The sequence below is a fragment of the Scyliorhinus torazame genome, chromosome 19, assembly GCF_047496885.1.
Source record: "Scyliorhinus torazame isolate Kashiwa2021f chromosome 19, sScyTor2.1, whole genome shotgun sequence".
Lineage (NCBI taxonomy): Eukaryota > Metazoa > Chordata > Chondrichthyes > Carcharhiniformes > Scyliorhinidae > Scyliorhinus > Scyliorhinus torazame.
Genome location: NC_092725.1, coordinates 24,527,054 through 24,550,152, shown reverse-complemented (window position 1 = coordinate 24,550,152; position 23,099 = coordinate 24,527,054). Strand labels below are relative to the sequence as shown.

General features: G+C 40.6%; 1 protein-coding gene across 1 annotated transcript in view; it reads right to left on the bottom strand.

Moving 5' to 3' along the window:
- Window positions 1-23,099, bottom strand: part of rnf40 (ring finger protein 40) — a 154,429-nt gene that overhangs the window by 121,575 nt on the left and 9,755 nt on the right. Inside the window, exon 2 of the mRNA XM_072485438.1 lies at window positions 2,632-2,796. Coding sequence (XP_072341539.1) covers window positions 2,632-2,763 — 132 coding nt within the window. The 5' untranslated portion in view covers window positions 2,764-2,796. The remainder of the gene's footprint in view (window positions 1-2,631; window positions 2,797-23,099) is intronic.

The following is a 23,099-nucleotide window of genomic DNA, read 5'->3' as shown; positions in this document are numbered from 1 at the left end:
GGATTCGGGAAGTTACTCTCCGCCGGATTCACAGCCTCTGATCTGCTCTGGGAGCCACAGTATTTATTTTATTGGTCCACAATTCAGTTTTGGCTGAACAGTCAACCACCGGTTGTTGATCGCAGGTCAGCGAAACATAGAAAATAGAAGCAGGAGGCCATTCGGCCCCTCGAGTCTGCTCCCCCATTTAAAATGATCATGGTTGCTATTTCAACACCATACATTCCCCACGCTCTCCCCATACCCCTGGACACCTTTCGAGTCAAGGAACCGATTTGTTTCTTTTGCAAATATATCCAGTGACTTGGCCCCCACAGCTTTCTGTGGTGGAGAATTGCACAGATTCCCCAGCCCCGACTGAAGACATTTCTCCTCATCTCAGTCCTGGTCCGTATCCTGAGAGTGTGACCCATTGTTCGAGGCCACCCCTTCCAGCCAGAGAGAGCAACATTCCTGCACCCCCTCTCAATTCCAGTGAATATAGACCCGGCTGACCCAATCTCTCCTCAAGGGGAGGTGGTTAGGTTGTGGGAGTTGGGCAGTGCTTGACGCTGATGACGCAGTTCATAGAGGATCGAGGCGCAAGCCATCTGTGTGACAAATGGATTTTATGACTTCATGGTAACATGGTTTTCCCTGGGCAGCATGGTGGCGCAGTGGGTTAGCCCTGTTGCCTCACGGCGTCGAGGTCCCAGGTTCAATCCCGACTGTGGCCCACACAGTCCATGGGTTTGGCCCCCGCAACCCAAAGATGTGCAGGGCAGGCCGATGAACCACGCAAAACCGCCCCTTAATTGGAAAAAATGAATTGGGTGCTCTAAATTTATTATTGTTTTAAAATGGTTTTCCCTCATGGGTAAAAATCGCAAACATTGCAGGATTCCGTCACAGTCAGAAAGGACATTGCCAAACAATACCACCAAGTGCAGGTTGACGAGCGACATTTTTATTTTGTGACCGCCTTATTCTGCCAGGTTTTAAAAGCCCTTCCTTCATGCTGCGCCCCCCTCGGAGTCTCGCACATTGCAATGCGATTTCTTTGCGATTTGTAAGTGTCTACGAGGGACCTGCAAAGCTTGAGCAATGCCATATACTCCGCCTCTACCTCAAAGAAGCCTCCCGTGAGGCACTTTACCTCATGCCTTTTGTTATTCCACGGAATCTTCATTCACTGCAGGCACCACCGGCAGCATCCTGCCTCACCTCGTCTGCTGCCGAAACCCTCGTCCGTGCCCTCGTCACCTCCAAACTCGACTTCCCCGGTGCGCTCCCCACATTATACCCTTTGTAAGCTCCACAACCCCCCCCCGCCCCCCCCAAACCCGGTGTCCTAGCTCACAGCATACCCCCGTTCACCCATCACCCTTCCTGTGCTCGCTAACCTTACACTGGCTCCCAATCCGGCAATGCCTCCATTTTAAAATCCCCATCCTTGTTATCAAATCTATCAATGGTTCTTGCACCCCCGATTTCTGTAACCGCCTCCAATCCCCGATAACCCTCCTTCTGTAAACTCCTCCAGCACCTACAACCCTCCCTATCTCTGTGACATCCTCCAGCACCTACAACATTCCCTATCTCTGTAGCCTCTCCCAGCCTCTACAACCCTCCCTATCTCTGTAACCTCCTCCAGCCCCAACAACCCCCCCTATCTCTGTAACGTCCTCCAGCCCCAACAACCCTCCCTATCTCTGCAACCACCTCCAGCCCCAACAACCCTCCCTATCTCTGTAACGTCCTCCAGCCCCAACAACCCTCCCTATCTCTGCAACCACCTCCAGCCCCAACAACCCTCCCTATCTCTGTAACCTCCCCCAGCCACTTCAACCCTCCCTATCTCTATAACCTCCTCCAGCCCCAACAGCCCTTCCTATCTCTGTAACCTCCTCCATCCCCTACAACCCTCTCTATCTCTGTAACCTCCTCCATCCCCTACAACCCTCTCTATCTCTGTAACCTCCTCCAGCCCCTACAACCCTCCCTATCTCTGTAACCTCCTCCACCCTCTACAACCCTCCCTATCTCTGTAACCTCCTCCAGCCTCTACAACCCTCCCTATCTCTGTAACCTCCTCCAGCCACTTCAACCCTCCCTACCTCTGTAACCTCCTCCAGCCCCGACAACCCTCCCTATCTCTGTAACCTCCTCCAGCCTCTACAACCCTCCCTATCTCTGTAACCTCCTCCAGCCACTTCAACCCTCCCTAGCTCTGGAATCTCCTCCAGCCCCTACAACCCTATCGCTGTAACCTCCTCCAGCACCGACAACCCTCCCTATCTCTGTAACCTCCTCCAGCCACTTGAACCTTCTCTAATTCTCTAACTTCTTCCAAACCCTACAAAGCCCTCCCTCCCCATCTCTGTATGACCCTGTGAGAGGCTGAAGCTCTGGAATTCCCTTCCTGAACCTTTCTGCCTCTATCCCTCTCATCCTTGAAGATGCTCTGCTTTGGCCAAGCTTTTGGCCGCCCATCGCTAATGTCTCCTTGGTTGACTCAGGATCAGAGTTCGTTGGATCTCGCTCCTGTGAGGAGTCCCTGGAGATTTTCCACACTTAAAGTGGGCACGGGAGTGGGAATGATGGACATTAAAAGCCAGCCCCCTCACACTGTCAGATACAACACTCACTTACAGTGGAGGAGACGCCCCCGAGACGAATGGGTTCAATCAGGGTGGTGGTGGGTTTGTCCTGGGTGTTGGGCTTTTTCTCGGGGGGGCCCGAGCCCGTGTCACTCGCCACCCGCTTGCTCCCGGCCGCCGACATCTCGACGTGGCGAACGGGTCCACGCGTTTGTCCCTGAGAGAGAGAGAGAGAGAGGAAAAGGGCGTTGAACAATGTACGATACTGGAAAGTTTGCACAATGAGAAGTGGAAGGCTGAAAGGGAGAGAGAGCAAGAGCAGCAGAACGTGATAGCAATCAGTCTGCAAACTAGAGTGAACAAGTGGACGATAAAGAGAGAGAGAGAGAGAAAATCAGAAAGAAAGATAGAGAGGAAAAGAGAGGCACCGCACTCACACTCTGGGCTCTCGGTACAGGTCAGCCAACTCTAAATCGCGAGGCTGCTACCAGTGATAAAGTTCAGGCATTTAAAATTTACACCATCACAGGAATGGAGAAACTACCGGGACGGAAGAGCGACAGGTTCCCAGGGTCAGATGGTTTCCATTCCAGGGATGGTAGTCTGGAAACCTCCCCTTATCTTTCCAATTGTCTGCAATTTGAAAATCATTCGGTCAGATTGAAAACCATGGTTTTCACTGTTTGCTAACTGTATTTAAAAGTGGGGTTTTGACCAAAGATGGTTTTGCTTGATTGGAGATATAGCAGATGGCCGTGAGGAGATAAAGTGTCATTGTTAAACATTGTTCAACGAGTATCTATAAGCTATTCCTTTTATGATGTTAAAGTTATTAATTCCGTAACGTTTGTACGGATATACCATGTCACTATTTGTGCATGGAGTCATTCCTGAATCTGTGTTGGAGCATTAAGGATTGACCTGGAGATCACAAGCTACTCAGATGTTGGAATAGCAAATTCAGATTTCATGCTGACACAAAGGGAGGGCAGCACACGAAAAAAGACCAATTAAAGCAGGCAAGCAAAGGGGTGGCAAATGCATCACGGTGCGCGGAATAAGCGAAGTCACTCACACCGGACCTGAAAAATCTCAATCTCTCTCTCTGATTCTATGTCAATCTCTCTGATTCTATGTCAATCTCTCTTTCTGATTCTATGTCAATCTCTCTCTCTGATTCTATGTCAATCTCTCTCTCTGATTCTATGTCAATCTCCCTCTCTGATTCGATGTCAATCTCTCTCTCTCTGATTCGATGTCAATCTCTCTCTCTGATTCGATGTCAATCTCTCTCTCTGATTCTATGTCAATCTCTCTCTCTGATTCAATGTCAATCTCTCTCTCTGATTCAATGTCAATCTCTCTCTCTGATTCGATGTCAATCTCTCTCTCTGATTCGATGTCAATCTCTCTCTCTGATTCGATGTCAATCTCTCTCTCTGATTCTGTGTCAATCTCTCTCTGATTCTAAGTCAATCTCGCTGATTCTATGTCAATCTCTCTTATTCTCTGTCAATCTCTCTTATTCTCCTCATCTCAGTCCTGGTCCGTATCTCTCTGACTCGATGCAAATCCAACTCTCTGACTCTATGTTAATCTTTCTGATTCAATGCCAATCTCACTGATTCTATGTCGATCCCGCTGATTCTATGTCAATCCTGCTGATTCTATGTCAATCTCTCTGATTCTATGTCAATCTCTCTCTCTGATTCTATGTCAATCGCTCTCTGATTCAATGACAATCTCTCTCTGATTCAATGTCAATCTCTCTCACTGATTCTATGTCAATCTCAAACTGACTCTATGACAATCTCTGTCTAATTCTATGTCAATCTCTCTCTCTGATTCTATGTCAATCTCTCTCTCTGATTCTATGTCAATCTCTCTCTGATTCTATGTCATTCTCTCTCTCTGACTTAATGTCAATCACTCTGATTCAATGTCAATCTCGCTGATTCTATGTCAAGCTATCTCTGATTCTATGTCAATCTCTCTCTGATTCTATGTCAATCTCTCTCTCCGATTCTATGTCAATCTCTCTCTCTGATTCTATGTCAATCTCGCTGATTCTATGTCAAGCTCTCTCTCCGATTCTATGTCAATCCCTCTGATTCTATGTCAATCTCTCTCTGATTCTGTGCCAATCTCTCTCTCTGATTCTACGTCAATCTCTCTCACTGATTCTACGTCAATCTCGGTCTCTGATTCTATGTCAATCTCTCTGATTCTATGTCAATCTCTCTGATTCTATGTCAATCTCTCTGATTCTATGTCAATCTCTCTGATTCTATGTCAATCTCTCTGATTCTATGTCAATCTCTCTGATTCTATGTCAATCTCTCTGATTCTATGTCAATCTCTCTGATTCTATGTCAATCTCTCTGATTCTATGTCAATCTCTCTGATTCTATGTCAATCTCTCTGATTCTATGTCAATCTCTCTGATTCTATGTCAATCTCTCTGATTCTATGTCAATCTCTCTGATTCTATGTCAATCTCTCTGATTCTATGTCAATCTCTCTCTCAGATTCTATGTCAATCTCACTCTGATGCTATGTCAATCTCACTCTGATGCTATGTCAATCTCACTCTGATGCTATGTCAATCTCTCTGATTCTGTGCCAATCTCTCTCTCTGATTCTACGTCAATCTCTCTCTCTGATTCTACGTCAATCTCTCTCACTGATTCTATGTCAATCTCGCTCTCTGATTCTATGTCAATCTCTCTGATTCTATGTCAATCTCTCTGATTCTATGTCAATCTCTCTGATTCTATGACAATCTCTCTCTCTGATTCTATGTCAATCTCTCTGATTCTATGTCAATCTCTGATTCTCTGTCAATCCCTCTCTCTGATTCTATGTAAATCTCTCTCTCTGATTCTATGTCAATCTCTCTCTCTGATTCTATGACAATCTCTCTCTCTGATTCTATGTCAATCTCTCTCTCTGATTCTATGTCAATCGCACTATGATTCTATGGCAATCTCTCTCTCAGATTCTATGTTAATCTCTCTCTCTGAATCTATGTCAATCTCTCTCTCTGATTCTATGTCAATCTCTCGCTCTGATTCTATGTCAATCTCTCGCTCTGATTCTATGTCAATCTCTCGCTCTGATTCTATGTCAATCTCTCGCTCTGATTCTATATCAATCTCTGATTCTACGTCAATCCATCTCTCTGATTCTATGTCAATCGCTCTCTCTGAATCTATGTCACTCTCTCTGATTCTATGTCACTCTCTCTGATTCTATGTCAATCTCTCTGATTCTATGTCAATCTCTCTGATTCTATGTCAAGCTCTCTCTGATTCTATGTCAATCTCTCTCTCCGATTCTATGTCAATCTCACTCTGATTCTATGTCAATCTCTCTGATTTTCTGTCAATCGCTCTGATTTTCTGTCAATCTCTCTGATTCTATGTCAATCTCTCTGATTCTATGTCAATCTCTCTGATTCTATGTCAATCTCTCTCTGATTCTAAGTCAATCTCGCTGATTCTATGTCAATCTCTCTTATTCTCTGTCAATCTCTCTTATTCTGTGAATCTCTCTGACTCGATGCAAATTTCACTCTCTGATTCTATGTTAATCTTTCTGATTCAATGCCAATCTCACTGATTCTATGTCGATCCCGCTGATTCTATGTCAATCCCGCTGATTCTATGTCAATCTCTCTGATTCTATGTCAATCTCTCTCTCTGATTCTATGTCAATCTCTCTCTGATTCAATGACAATCTCTCTCTGATTCAATGTCAATCTCTCTCACTGATTCTATGTCAATCTCAAACTGACTCTATGACAATCTGTGTCTAATTCTATGTCAATCTCTCTCTCTGATTCTATGTCAATCTCTCTCTCTGATTCTATGTCAACCTCTCTCTCTGATTCTATGTCAATCTCTCTCTGATTCTATGACAATCTCTCTCTCTGATTCTATGTCAATCTCTGTCTCTCATTCTACGTCAATCTCTCTCTCTGATTCTATGTCAATCTCTCAGTCTGATTCTATGGCAATCTCTCTCTCTGATTCTATGTCAATCTCTCTCACTGATTCTATGTCAATCTCTCTCTCTGATTCTATGTCAGTCTCTCTCTCTGATTCAATGTCAATCTCTCTCTCTGATTCAATGTTAATCTCTCTCTCTGATTCAATGTTAATCTCTCTGATTCTATGTCAATCTCGCTGATTCTATGTCAAGCTCTCTCTGATTCGATGTCAATCTCTCTCTCCGATTCTATGTCAATCTCTCTCTCTGATTCTATGTCAATCTCTGTCTCTGATTCTATGTCAATCTCTGTCTCTGATTCTATGTCAATCTCTCTCTCAGATTCTATGTCAATCTCTCTCTCAGATTCTATGTCAATCTCTGTCTCTGTTTCTATGTCAATCTCCTTCTCTGATTCTATGCCATTCTTTCTCTCTGATTCTATGTCAATCTCTGTCTCTCATTCGATGTCAATCTCTCTCTGATTCTATGTCAATCTCTCTCTCTGATTCTATGTCAATCTCTCTGTCTCTGATTCTATGTCAATCTCCTTCTCAGATTCTATGCCATTCTTTCTCTCTGATACAAAGTCAATCTCGCTGATTCTATGTCAATCTCTCTTATGCTCTGCCAATCTCTCTTACTCTCTGTCAATCTCTCTCTCCGATTCTATGTCAATCTCACTCTGATTCTATGTCAATCTCGCTCTCTCATTCTATGACAATCACTCTCTCTGATTCTATGTCAATCTCTCTCTCTGATTCAATGTCAATCTCTCTCTCTGATTCAATGTCAATCTCTCTCTCTGATTCAATGTCAATCTCTCTGATTCTATGTCAATCTCACTGATTCTATGTCAATCCCTCTGATTCTATGTCAATCTCTCTCTGATTCTGTGCCAATCTCTCTCTCTGATTCTGTGTGAATCTCTCTGATTTTATGTCAATCTCTCTCTCTGATTCTGTGTGAATCTCTCTCTCTGGTTCTGTGTCAATTTCTCTCTCTGATTCTATGTCAAACTCTGTCTCTGATTCTATGTCAATCTCTCTCTCTGATTCTGTGTGAATCTCTCTCTCTGATTCTGTGTCAATCTCTCTCTGATTCTGTGTGAATCTCTCTCTCTGATTCGATGTGAATCTCTCAGTCTGATTCTATGTCAATCTCTCTCTCTGATTCTGTGTGAATCTCTCTCTCTGATTCTGTGTGAATCTCTCTCTCTGATTCTGTGTGAATCTCTCTCTCTGATTCTATGTCAATCTCTCTCTCTGATTCTGTGTCAATCTCTGTCTCTGATTCTATGTCAATCTCTCTCTCTGATTCTATGTCAATATCTCTCTCTGATTCTATGTCAATCTCTCTCTGATTCTATGTCAATCTCTGTCTCTGATGCTATGTCAATCTCTCTGATTTTATGTCAATCTCTCTCTCTGATTCTATGTCAATCTCTCTGATTATATATCAATCTCTGATTCTATGTCAATCCCTCTCTCTGATTCTATGTCAATCTCTCTCTCTGAATCTATGTCACTCTCTCTGATTCTATGTCACTCTCTCTGATTCTATGTCAATCTCTCAGATACTATGTCAATCTTTCAGATACTATGTCAATCTCTCTGATTCTATGTCAAGCTCTCTCTGATTCTATGTCAAGCTCTCTCTGATTCCATGTCAATCTCTCTCTCCGATTCTATGTCAATCGCACTATGATTCTATGGCAATCTCTCTCTCTGATTCTATGTTAATCTCTCTCTCTGAATCTATGTCAATCTCTCTCTCTGAATCTATGTCAATCTCTCTCTCTGATTCTATGTCAATCTCTCTCTCTGATTCTATGTCAATCTCTCGCTCTGATTCTATGTCAATCTCTCGCTCTGATTCTATGTCAATCTCTCGCTCTGATTCTATGTCAATCTCTCGCTCTGATTTTATGTCAATCTCTCTGATTCTATATCAATCTCTGATTATATGTCAATCCCTCTCTCTGATTCTATGTCAATCTCTCTCTCTGAATCTATGTCACTCTCTCTGATTCTATGTCACTCTCTCTGATTCTATGTCACTCTCTCTGATTCTATGTGAATCTCTCTGATTCTATGTCAATCTCTCTGATTCTATGTCAAGCTCTCTCTGATTCTATGTCAATCTCTCTCCGATTCTATGTCAATCTCACTCTGATTCTATGTCAATATCTCTGATTTTCTGTCAATCGCTCTGATTTTCTGTCAATCTCTCTGATTCTATGTCAATCTCTCTCTGATTCTAAGTCAATCTCGCTGATTCTATGTCAATCCCTCTTATTCTCTGTCAATCTCTCTTATTCTGTGAATCTCTCTGACTCGATGCAAATCTCACTCTCTGATTCTATGTTAATCTTTCTGATTCAATGCCAATCTCACTGATTCTATGTCGATCCCGCTGATTCTATGTCAATCTCGCTGATTCTATGTCAATCTCTCTGATTCTATGTCAATCTCTCTCTCTGATTCTATGTCAATCTCTCTCTGATTCAATGACAATCTCTCTCTGATTCAATGTCAATCTCTCTCACTGATTCTATGTCAATCTCAAACTGACTCTATGACAATCTATGTCTAATTCTATGTCAATCTCTCTCTCTGATTCTATGTCAATCTCTCACTCTGATTCTATGTCAATCTCTCTCTCTGATTCAATGTCAATCTCTCTCTCTGATTCTATGTCAATCTCTCTCTCTGATTCTATGTCAATCTCTCTCTCTGATTCTATGACAATCTCTCTCTCTGATTCTATGTCAATCTCTGTCTCTCATTCTACGTCAATCTCTCTCTCTGATTCGATGTCAATCTCAGTCTGATTCTATGGCAATCTCTCTCTCTGATTCTATGTCAATCTCTCTCTCTGATTCTATGTCAATCTCTCTCTCTGATTCTATGTCAGTCTCTCTCTCTGATTCTATGTCAATCTCTCTCTCTGATTCAATGTTAATCTCTCTGATTCTATGTCAATCTCGCTGATTCTATCTCAAGCTCTCTCTGATTCTATGTCAATCTCTCTCTCCGATTCTATGTCAATCTCTCTCTCTGATTCTATGTCAATCTCTGTCTCTGATTCTATGTCAATCTCTCTCTCAGATTCTATGTCAATCTCTCTCTGATTCTATGTCAATCTCTGTCTCTGATTCTATGTCAATCTCCTTCTCTGATTCTATGCCATTCTTTCTCTCAGATTCTATGTCAATCTCTGTCTCTGGTTCTATGTCAATCTCTCTCTGATTCTATGTCAATCTCTCTCTGCTTCTATGTCAATCTCTCTCTGATTCTATGTCAATCTCTCTCTGATTCTATGTCAATCTCTCTGTCTCTGATTCTATGTCAATCTTCTTCTCAGATTCTATGCCATTCTTTCTCTCTGATACAAAGTCAATCTCGCTGATTCTATGTCAATCTCTCTTATGCTCTGCCAACCTCTCTTACTCTCTGTCAATCTCTCTCTCCGATTCTATGTCAATCTCACTCTGATTCTATGTCAATCTCGCTCTCTCATTCTATGACAATCACTCTCTCTGATTCTATGTCAATCTCTCTCTCTGATTCAATGTCAATCTCTCTCTCTGACTTAATGTCAATCACTCTGATTCAATGTCAATCTCGCTGATTCTATGTCAAGCTCTCTCTGATTCTATGTCAATCTCTCTCTGATTCTATGTCAATCTCTCTCTCCGATTCTATGTCAATCTCTCTCTCTGATTCTATGTCAATCTCGCTGATTCTATGTCAAGCTCTCTCTCCGATTCTATGTCAATCCCTCTGATTCTATGTCAATCTCTCTCTGATTCTGTGCCAATCTCTCTCTCTGATTCTACGTCAATCTCTCTCACTGATTCTACGTCAATCTCTCTCACTGATTCTACGTCAATCTCGCTCTCTGATTCTATGTCAATCTCTCTGATTCTATGTCAATCTCTCTGATTCGATGTCAATCTCTCTGATTCTATGTCAATCTCTCTAATTCTATGTCAATCTCTCTGATTCTATGTCAATCTCTCTGATTCTATGTCAATCTCTCTGATTCTATGTCAATCTCTCTGATTCTATGTCAATCTCTCTGATTCTATGTCAATCTCTCTGATTCTATGTCAATCTCTCTCTCAGATTCTATGTCAATCTCACTCTGATGCTATGTCAATCTCACTCTGATGCTATGTCAATCTCTCTGATTCTGTGCCAATCTCTCTCTCTGATTCTACGTCAATCTCTCTCTCTGATTCTACGTCAATCTCTCTCTCTGATTCTACGTCAATCTCTCTCACTGATTCTATGTCAATCTCGCTCTCTGATTCTATGTCAATCTCTCTGATTCTATGTCAATCTCTCTGATTCTATGACAATCTCTCTCTCTGATTCTATGTCAATCTCTCTGATTCTATGTCAATCTCTGATTCTCTGTCAATCCCTCTCTCTGATTCTATGTAAATCTCTCTCTCTGATTCTATGTCAATCTCTCTCTCTGATTCTATGACAATCTCTCTCTCTGATTCTATGTCAATCTCTCTCTCTGATTCTATGTCAATCGCACTATGATTCTATGGCAATCTCTCTCTCAGATTCTATGTTAATCTCTCTCTCTGAATCTATGTCGATCTCTCTCTCTGATTCTATGTCAATCTCTCTCTCTGATTCTATGTCAATCTCTCGCTCTGATTCTATGTCAATCTCTCGCTCTGATTCTATGTCAATCTCTCGCTCTGATTCTATGTCAATCTCTCGCTCTGATTCTATGTCAATCTCTCGCTCTGATTCTATGTCAATCTCTCGCTCTGATTCTATGTCAATCCCTCGCTCTGATTCTATGTCAATCTCTCGCTCTTATTTTATGTCAATCTCTCTGATTCTATATCAATCTCTGATTCTATGTCAATCCCTCTCTCTGATTCTATGTCAATCGCTCTCTCTGAATCTATGTCACTCTCTCTGATTCTATGTCACTCTCTCTGATTCTATGTCAATCTCTCTGATTCTATGTCAATCTCTCTGATTCTATGTCAAACTCTCTCTGATTCTATGTCAATCTCTCTCTCCGATTCTATGTCAATCTCACTCTGATTCTATGTCAATCTCTCTGATTTTCTGTCAATCGCTCTGATTTTCTGTCAATCTCTCTGATTCTATGTCAATCTCTCTGATTCTATGTCAATCTCTCTGATTCTATGTCAATCTCTCTCTGATTCTAAGTCAATCTCGCTGATTCTATGTCAATCTCTCTTATTCTCTGTCAATCTCTCTTATTCTGTGAATCTCTCTGACTCGATGCAAATCTCACTCTCTGATTCTATGTTAAACTTTCTGATTCAATGCCAATCTCACTGATTCTATGTCGATCCCGCTGATTCTATGTCAATCCCGCTGATTCTATGTCAATCTCTCTGATTCTATGTCAATCTCTCTCTCTGATTCTATGTCAATCTCTCTCTGATTCAATGACAATCTCTCTCTGATTCAATGTCAATCTCTCTCACTGATTCTATGTCAATCTCAAACTGACTCTATGACAATCTGTGTCTAATTCTATGTCAATCTCTCTCTCTGATTCTATGTCAATCTCTCTCTCTGATTCTATGTCAACCTCTCTCTCTGATTCTATGTCAATCTCTCTCTGATTCTATGTCAATCTCTGTCTCTCATTCTACGTCAATCTCTCTCTCTGATTCTATGTCAATCTCTCAGTCTGATTCTATGGCAATCTCTCTCTCTGATTCTATGTCAATCTCTCTCACTGATTCTATGTCAATCTCTCTCTCTGATTCGATGTCAGTCTCTCTCTCTGATTCAATGTCAATCTCTCTCTCTGATTCAATGTTAATCTCTCTGATTCTATGTCAATCTCGCTGATTCTATGTCAAGCTCTCTCTGATTCTATGTCAATCTCTCTCTCCGATTCTATGTCAATCTCTCTCTGATTCTATGTCAATCTCTGTCTCTGATTCTATGTCAATCTCTCTCTCAGATTCTATGTCAATCTCTCTCTCAGATTCTATGTCAATCTCTGTCTCTGATTCTATGTCAATCTCCTTCTCTGATTCTATGCCATTCTTTCTCTCTGATTCTATGTCAATCTCTGTCTCTGATTCTATGTCAATCTCTCTCTGATTCTATGTCAATCTCTCTGTCTCTGATTCTATGTCAATCTTCTTTTCAGATTCTATGCCATTCTTTCTCTCTGATACAAAGTCAATCTCGCTGATTCTATGTCAATCTCTCTTTTGCTCTGCCAATCTCTCTTACTCTCTGTCAATCTCTCTCTCCGATTCTATGTCAATCTCACTCTGATTCTATGTCAATCTCGCTCTCTCATTCTATGACAATCACTCTCTCTGATTCTATGTCAATCTCTCTCTCTGATTCAATGTCAATCTCTCTCTCTGATTCAATGTCAATCTCTCTCTCTGATTCAATGTCAATCTCTCTGATTCTATGTCAATCTCACTGATTCTATGTCAATCTCGCTGATTCTATGTCAAGCTCTCTCTCCGATTCTATGTCAATCCCTCTGATTCTATGTCAATCTCTCTCTGATTCTGTGCCAATCTCTCTCTCTGATTCTGTGTGAATCTCTCTCTCTGATTCTGTGTGAATCTCTCTGATTTTATGTCAATCTCTCTCTCTGATTCTGTGTGAATCTCTCTCTCTGGTTCTGTGTCAATTTCTCTCTCTGATTCTATGTCAAACTCTGTCTCTGATTCTATGTCAATCTCTCTCTCTGATTCTGTGTGAATCTCTCTCTCTGATTCTGTGTCAATCTCTCTCTGATTCTGTGTGAATCTCTCTCTCTGATTCGATGTGAATCTCTCAGTCTGATTCGATGTGAATCTCTCAGTCTGATTCTATGTCAATCTCTCTCTCTGATTCTGTGTGAATCTCTCTCTCTGATTCTGTGTGAATCTCTCTCTCTGATTATGTGTGAATCTCTCTCTCTGATTCTATGTCAATCTCTCTCTCTGATTCTGTGTGAATCTCTCTCTCTGATTCTATGTCAATCTCTCTCTCTGATTCTGTGTCAATCTCTCTCTCTGATTCTGTGTCAATCTCTCTCTCTGATTCTATGTCAATCTCTCTCTCTGATTCTATGTCAATATCTCTCTCTGATTCTATGTCAATCTCTCTCTGATTCTATGTCAATCTCTGTCTCTGATGCTGTGTCAATCTCTCTCTCTGATTCTATGTCAATCTCTCTCTCTGATTCTATGTCAATCTCTCTGATTATATATCAATCTCTGATTCTATGTCAATCCCTCTCTCTGATTCTATGTCAATCTCTCTCTCTGAATCTATGTCACTCTCTCTGATTCTATGTCACTCTCTCTGATTCTATGTCAATCTCTCAGATACTATGTCAATCTTTCAGATACTATGTCAATCTCTCTGATTCTATGCCAAGCTCTCTCTGATTCTATGTCAAGCTCTCTCTGATTCCATGTCAATCTCTCTCTCCGATTCCATGTCAATCGCACTATGATTCTATGGCAATCTCTCTCTCTGATTCTATGTTAATCTCTCTCTCTGAATCTATGTCAATCTCTCTCTCTGAATCTATGTCAATCTCTCTCTCTGAATCTATGTCAATCTCTCTCTCTGATTCTGTGTGAATCTCTCTCTCTGATTCTGTGTGAATCTCTCTCTCTGATTCTGTGTGAAACTCTCTCTCTGATTCTATGTCAATCTTTCTCTCTGATTCTGTGTGAATCTCTCTCTCTGATTCTATGTCAATCTCTCTCTCTGATTCTGTGTCAATCTCTCTCTCTGATTCTGTGTCAATCTCTGTCTCTGATTCTATGTCAATCTCTCTCTCTGATTCTATGTCAATATCTCTCTCTGATTCTATGTCAATCTCTCTCTGATTCTATGTCAATCTCTGTCTCTGATGCTATGTCAATCTCTCTGATTTTATGTCAATCTCTCTCTCTGATTCTATGTCAATCTCTCTGATTATATATCAATCTCTGATTCTATGTCAATCCCTCTCTCTGATTCTATGTCAATCTCTCTCTCTGAATCTATGTCACTCTCTCTGATTCTATGTCACTCTCTCTGATTCTATGTCAATCTCTCAGATACTATGTCAATCTTTCAGATACTATGTCAATCTCTCTGATTCTATGTCAAGCTCTCTCTGATTCTATGTCAAGCTCTCTCTGATTCCATGTCAATCTCTCTCTCCGATTCTATGTCAATCGCACTATGATTCTATGGCAATCTCTCTCTCTGATTCTATGTTAATCTCTCTCTCTGAATCTATGTCAATCTCTCTCTCTGAATCTATGTCAATCTCTCTCTCTGAATCTATGTCAATCTCTCTCTCTGATTCTATGTCAATCTCTCTCTCTGATTCTATGTCAATCTCTCGCTCTGATTCTATGTCAATCTCTCGCTCTGATTCTATGTCAATCTCTCGCTCTGATTTTATGTCAATCTCTCTGATTCTATATCAATCTCTGATTATATGTCAATCCCTCTCTCTGATTCTATGTCAATCTCTCTCTCTGAATCTATGTCACTCTCTCTGATTCTATGTCACTCTCTCTGATTCTATGTCACTCTCTCTGATTCTATGTGAATCTCTCTGATTCTATGTCAATCTCTCTGATTCTATGTCAAGCTCTCTCTGATTCTATGTCAATCTCTCTCCGATTCTATGTCAATCTCACTCTGATTCTATGTCAATATCTCTGATTTTCTGTCAATCGCTCTGATTTTCTGTCAATCTCTCTGATTCTATGTCAATCTCTCTCTGATTCTAAGTCAATCTCGCTGATTCTATGTCAATCCCTCTTATTCTCTGTCAATCTCTCTTATTCTGTGAATCTCTCTGACTCGATGCAAATCTCACTCTCTGATTCTATGTTAATCTTTCTGATTCAATGCCAATCTCACTGATTCTATGTCGATCCCGCTGATTCTATGTCAATCTCGCTGATTCAATGTCAATCTCGCTGATTCTATGTCAATCTCTCTCTCTGATTCTATGTCAATCTCTCTCTGATTCAATGACAATCTCTCTCTGATTCAATGTCAATCTCTCTCACTGATTCTATGTCAATCTCAAACTGACTCTATGACAATCTATGTCTAATTCTATGTCAATCTCTCTCTCTGATTCTATGACAATCTCTCTCTCTGATTCTATGTCAATCTCTGTCTCTCATTCTACGTCAATCTCTCTCTCTGATCCTATGTCAATCTCAGTCTGATTCTATGGCAATCTCTCTCTCTGATTCTATGTCAATCTCTCTCTCTGATTCTATGTCAATCTCTCTCTCTGATTCTATGTCAGTCTCTCTCTCTGATTCTATGTCAGTCTCTCTCTCTGATTCAATGTCAATCTCTCTCTCTGATTCAATGTTAATCTCTCTGATTCTATGTCAATCTCGCTGATTCTATCTCAAGCTCTCTCTGATTCTATGTCAATCTCTCTCTCCGATTCTATGTCAATCTCTCTCTCTGATTCTATGTCAATCTCTGTCTCTGATTCTATGTCAATCTCTCTCTCAGATTCTATGTCAATCTCTCTCTGATTCTATGTCAATCTCTGTCTCTGATTCTATGTCAATCTCCTTCTCTGATTCTATGCCATTCTTTCTCTCAGATTCTATGTCAATCTCTGTCTCTGATTCTATGTCAATCTCTCTCTGATTCTATGTCAATCTCTCTCTGATTCTATGTCAATCTCTCTCTGATTCTATGTCAATCTCTCTCTGATTCTATGTCAATCTCTCTCTGATTCTATGTCAATCTCTCTGTCTCTGATTCTATGTCAATCTCCTTCTCTGATTCTATGCCATTCTTTCTCTCAGATTCTATGTCAATCTCTGTCTCTGATTCTATGTCAATCTCTCTCTGATTCTATGTCAATCTCTCTCTGATTCTATGTCAATATCTCTCTGATTCTGTGCCAATCTCTCTCTCTGATTCTGTGTGAATCTCTCTCTCTGGTTCTGTGTCAATTTCTCTCTCTGATTCTATGTCAAACTCTGTCTCTGATTCGATGTGAATCTCTCAGTCTGATTCTATGTCAATCTCTCTCTCTGATTCTGTGTGAATCTCTCTCTCTGATTCTGTGTCAATCTCTCTCTCTGATTCTGTGTCAATATCTCTCTCTGATTCTGTGTCAATCTCTCTCTCTAATTCTGTGTCAATCTCTCTCTGTGATTCTGCGTGAATCTCTCTCTCTGATTCTGTGTCAATCTCTCTCTGATTCTATGTGAATCTCTCTCTCTGATTCGATGTGAATCTCTCAGTCTGATTCTATGTCAAACTCTCTCTCTGATTCTGTGTGAATCTCTCTCTCTGATTCTATGTCAATCTCTGTCTCTGATTCTGTGTGAATCTATCTCTCTGATTCTATGTCAATCTCTCTCTCTGATTCTGTGTCAATCTCTGTCTCTGATTCTATGTCAATCTCTCTCTCTGATTCTATGTCAATCTTTCTCTCTGATTCTATGTCAATCTCTCTCTGATTCTGTGTCAATCTCTCTCTGATTCTGTGTCAATCTCTCTCTCTGATTCTATGTCAATCACTCTGTCTGATTCTGTGTCAATCTCTCTCTCTGATTCTATGTCAATCTCTCGCTCTGATTCTGTGTGAATATCTCTCTCTGATTCTGTGTGAATCTCTCTCTCTGATTCTGTGTGAATCTCTCTCTCTGATTCGATATCAATCTCTGATTCTATGTGAATCTCTCTCTCTGATTCTGTGTCAATCTCTCTCTCTGATTCTGTGTCAATCTCTCTCTCTGATTCTGTGTCAATCTCTCTCTCTGATTCTGTGTCAATCACTCTCTCTGATTCTGTGTGAATCTCTCTTTCTGATTCTATGTCAATCTCTCTGATTCTATGTCAATCTCTCTGTCTGCTTCTATGTCAAGCTCTCTCTCTGATTCTGTGTGAATCTCTCTCGCTGATTCTGAGTGAATCTCTCTCTCTGATTCTATGTCAATCTCTCTATCTGATTCTATGTGAATCTCTCTCTCTGATTCTGTGTCAATCTCTCTCTCTGATTCTGTCAATCTCTGTCTCTGATTCTGTGCCAATCTCTCTCTCTGATTCTGTGTCAATCTCTCTCTCTGATTCTGTGTGAATCTCTCTCTCTGATTCTGTGTGAATCTCTCTCTCTGATTCTATGTCAATCTCTCTCTCTGATTCTGTGTGAATCTCTCTCTGATTCTATGTCAATCTCTCTCTCTGATTCTGTGTGAATCTCTCTCTGATTCTATGTCAATCTCTCTCTTTGATTCTGTGTGAATCTCTCTGTCTGATTCTATGTCAATCTCTCTCTCTGATTCTATGACAATCTCTCTCTCTGATTCTGTGTGAATCTCTCTCTCTGATTCTGTGTGAATCTCTCTCTCTGATTCGGTGTGAATCTCTCTCTCTGATTCTGCGTGAATCTCTCTCTCTGATTCTGCGTGAATCTCTCTCTCTGATTCTATGTCAATCTCTCTCTTTGATTCTGTGTGAATCTCTCTGTCTGATTCTATGTCAATCTCTCTCTCTGATTCTATGTCAATCTCTCTCTGATTCTATGTCAATATCTCTCTGATTCTGTGCCAATCTCTCTCTCTGATTCTGTGTGAATCTCTCTCTCTGGTTCTGTGTCAATTTCTCTCTCTGATTCTATGTCAAACTCTGTCTCTGATTCGATGTGAATCTCTCAGTCTGATTCTATGTCAATCTCTCTCTCTGATTCTGTGTGAATCTCTCTCTCTGATTCTGTCAATCTCTGTCTCTGATTCTGTGCCAATCTCTCTCTCTGATTCTGTGTCAATCTCTCTCTCTGATTCTGTGTGAATCTCTCTCTCTGATTCTGTGTGAATCTCTCTCTCTGATTCTATGTCAATCTCTCTCTCTGATTCTGTGTGAATCTCTCTCTGATTCTATGTCAATCTCTCTCTCTGATTCTGTGTGAATCTCTCTCTGATTCTATGTCAATCTCTCTCTCTGATTCTATGACAATCTCTCTCTCTGATTCTATGTCAATCTCTGTCTCTCATTCTACGTCAATCTCTCTCTCTGATCCTATGTCAATCTCAGTCTGATTCTATGGCAATCTCTCTCACTGATTCTATGTCAATCTCTCTCTCTGATTCTATGTCAATCTCTCTCTCTGATTCTATGTCAGTCTCTCTCTCTGATTCTATGTCAGTCTCTCTCTCTGATTCAATGTCAATCTCTCTCTCTGATTCAATGTTAATCTCTCTGATTCTATGTCAATCTCGCTGATTCTATCTCAAGCTCTCTCTGATTCTATGTCAATCTCTCTCTCCGATTCTATGTCAATCTCTCTCTCAGATTCTATGTCAATCTCTGTCTCTGATTCTATGTCAATCTCTCTCTGATTCTATGTCAATCTCTCTCTGATTCTATGTCAATCTCTCTCTGATTCTATGTCAATCTCTCTCTGATTCTATGTCAATCTCTCTCTGATTCTATGTCAATCTCTCTGTCTCTGATTCTATGTCAATCTCCTTCTCTGATTCTATGCCATTCTTTCTCTCAGATTCTATGTCAATCTCTGTCTCTGATTCTATGTCAATCTCTCTCTGATTCTATGTCAATCTCTCTCTGATTCTATGTCAATATCTCTCTGATTCTGTGCCAATCTCTCTCTCTGATTCTGTGTGAATCTCTCTCTCTGGTTCTGTGTCAATTTCTCTCTCTGATTCTATGTCAAACTCTGTCTCTGATTCGATGTGAATCTCTCAGTCTGATTCTATGTCAATCTCTCTCTCTGATTCTGTGTGAATCTCTCTCTCTGATTCTGTGTCAATCTCTCTCTCTGATTCTGTGTCAATATCTCTCTCTGATTCTGTGTCAATCTCTCTCTCTAATTCTGTGTCAATCTCTCTCTGTGATTCTGCGTGAATCTCTCTCTCTGATTCTGTGTCAATCTCTCTCTGATTCTATGTGAATCTCTCTCTCTGATTCGATGTGAATCTCTCAGTCTGATTCTATGTCAAACTCTCTCTCTGATTCTGTGTGAATCTCTCTCTCTGATTCTATGTCAATCTCTCTCTCTGATTCTGTGTGAATCTATCTCTCTGATTCTATGTCAATCTCTCTCTCTGATTCTGTGTCAATCTCTGTCTCTGATTCTATGTCAATCTCTCTCTCTGATTCTATGTCAATCTTTCTCTCTGATTCTATGTCAATCTCTCTCTGATTCTGTGTCAATCTCTCTCTGATTCTGTGTCAATCTCTCTCTCTGATTCTATGTCAATCACTCTGTCTGATTCTGTGTCAATCTCTCTCTCTGATTCTATGTCAATCTCTCGCTCTGATTCTGTGTGAATATCTCTCTCTGATTCTGTGTGAATCTCTCTCTCTGATTCTGTGTGAATCTCTCTCTCTGATTCGATATCAATCTCTGATTCTATGTGAATCTCTCTCTCTGATTCTGTGTCAATCTCTCTCTCTGATTCTGTGTCAATCTCTCTCTCTGATTCTGTGTCAATCTCTCTCTCTGATTCTGTGTCAATCACTCTCTCTGATTCTGTGTGAATCTCTCTTTCTGATTCTATGTCAATCTCTCTGATTCTATGTCAATCTCTCTGTCTGCTTCTATGTCAAGCTCTCTCTCTGATTCTGTGTGAATCTCTCTCGCTGATTCTGAGTGAATCTCTCTCTCTGATTCTATGTCAATCTCTCTATCTGATTCTATGTGAATCTCTCTCTCTGATTCTGTGTCAATCTCTCTCTCTGATTCTGTCAATCTCTGTCTCTGATTCTGTGCCAATCTCTCTCTCTGATTCTGTGTCAATCTCTCTCTCTGATTCTGTGTGAATCTCTCTCTCTGATTCTGTGTGAATCTCTCTCTCTGATTCTATGTCAATCTCTCTCTCTGATTCTGTGTGAATCTCTCTCTGATTCTATGTCAATCTCTCTCTCTGATTCTGTGTGAATCTCTCTCTGATTCTATGTCAATCTCTCTCTTTGATTCTGTGTGAATCTCTCTGTCTGATTCTATGTCAATCTCTCTCTCTGATTCTATGACAATCTCTCTCTCTGATTCTATGTGAATCTCTCTCTCTGATTCTGTGTGAATCTCTCTCTCTGATTCGGTGTGAATCTCTCTCTCTGATTCTGCGTGAATCTCTCTCTCTGATTCTGCGTGAATCTCTCTCTCTGATTCTATGTCAATCTCTCTCTTTGATTCTGTGTGAATCTCTCTGTCTGATTCTATGTCAATCTCTCTCTCTGATTCTATGTCAATCTCTCTCTGATTCTATGTCAATATCTCTCTGATTCTGTGCCAATCTCTCTCTCTGATTCTGTGTGAATCTCTCTCTCTGGTTCTGTGTCAATTTCTCTCTCTGATTCTATGTCAAACTCTGTCTCTGATTCGATGTGAATCTCTCAGTCTGATTCTATGTCAATCTCTCTCTCTGATTCTATGTCAATCTTTCTCTCTGATTCTGCGTGAATCTCTCTCTCTGATTCTGTGTCAATCTCTCTCTGATTCTATGTGAATCTCTCTCTCTGATTCGATGTGAATCTCTCAGTCTGATTCTATGTCAAACTCTCTCTCTGATTCTGTGTGAATCTCTCTCTCTGATTCTATGTCAATCTCTCTCTCTGATTCTGTGTGAATCTATCTCTCTGATTCTATGTCAATCTCTCTCTCTGATTCTGTGTCAATCTCTGTGTCTGATTCTATGTCAATCTCTCTCTCTGATTCTATGTCAATCTTTCTCTCTGATTCTATGTCAATCTCTCTCTGATTCTGTGTCAATCTCTCTCTGATTCTGTGTCAATCTCTCTCTCTGATTCTATGTCAATCACTCTGTCTGATTCTGTGTCAATCTCTCTCTCTGATTCTATGTCAATCTCTCGCTCTGATTCTGTGTGAATATCTCTCTCTGATTCTGTGTGAATCTCTCTCTCTGATTCTGTGTGAATCTCTCTCTGATTCTATGTCAATCTCTCTCTCTGATTCTATGTCAATCTCTCTCTCTGATTCTATGTCAATCTCTCTCTCTGATTCTATGTCAGTCTCTCTCTCTGATTCAATGTCAATCTCTCTCTCTGATTCAATGTTAATCTCTCTGATTCTATGTCAATCTCGCTGATTCTATCTCAAGCTCTCTCTGATTCTATGTCAATCTCTCTCTCCGATTCTATGTCAATCTCTCTCTCTGATTCTATGTCAATCTCTGTCTCTGATTCTATGTCAATCTCTCTCTCAGATTCTATGTCAATCTCTCTCTGATTCTATGTCAATCTCTGTCTCTGATTCTATGTCAATCTCCTTCTCTGATTCTATGCCATTCTTTCTCTCAGATTCTATGTCAATCTCTGTCTCTGATTCTATGTCAATCTCTCTCTGATTCTATGTCAATCTCTCTCTGATTCTATGTCAATCTCTCTCTGATTCTATGTCAATCTCTCTGTCTCTGATTCTATGTCAATCTCCTTCTCTGATTCTATGCCATTCTTTCTCTCAGATTCTATGTCAATCTCTGTCTCTGATTCTATGTCAATCTCTCTCTGATTCTATGTCAATCTCTCTCTGATTCTATGTCAATATCTCTCTGATTCTGTGCCAATCTCTCTCTCTGATTCTGTGTGAATCTCTCTCTCTGGTTCTGTGTCAATTTCTCTCTCTGATTCTATGTCAAACTCTGTCTCTGATTCGATGTGAATCTCTCAGTCTGATTCTATGTCAATCTCTCTCTCTGATTCTGTGTGAATCTCTCTCTCTGATTCTGTGTCAATCTCTCTCTCTGATTCTGTGTCAATATCTCTCTCTGATTCTGTGTCAATCTCTCTCTCTAATTCTGTGTCAATCTCTCTCTGTGATTCTGCGTGAATCTCTCTCTCTGATTCTGTGTCAATCTCTCTCTGATTCTATGTGAATCTCTCTCTCTGATTCGATGTGAATCTCTCAGTCTGATTCTATGTCAAACTCTCTCTCTGATTCTGTGTGAATCTCTCTCTCTGATTCTATGTCAATCTCTCTCTCTGATTCTGTGTGAATCTATCTCTCTGATTCTATGTCAATCTCTCTCTCTGATTCTGTGTCAATCTCTGTCTCTGATTCTATGTCAATCTCTCTCTCTGATTCTATGTCAATCTTTCTCTCTGATTCTATGTCAATCTCTCTCTGATTCTGTGTCAATCTCTCTCTGATTCTGTGTCAATCTCTCTCTCTGATTCTATGTCAATCACTCTGTCTGATTCTGTGTCAATCTCTCTCTCTGATTCTATGTCAATCTCTCGCTCTGATTCTGTGTGAATATCTCTCTCTGATTCTGTGTGAATCTCTCTCTCTGATTCTGTGTGAATCTCTCTCTCTGATTCGATATCAATCTCTGATTCTATGTGAATCTCTCTCTCTGATTCTGTGTCAATCTCTCTCTCTGATTCTGTGTCAATCTCTCTCTCTGATTCTGTGTCAATCTCTCTCTCTGATTCTGTGTCAATCACTCTCTCTGATTCTGTGTGAATCTCTCTTTCTGATTCTATGTCAATCTCTCTGATTCTATGTCAATCTCTCTGTCTG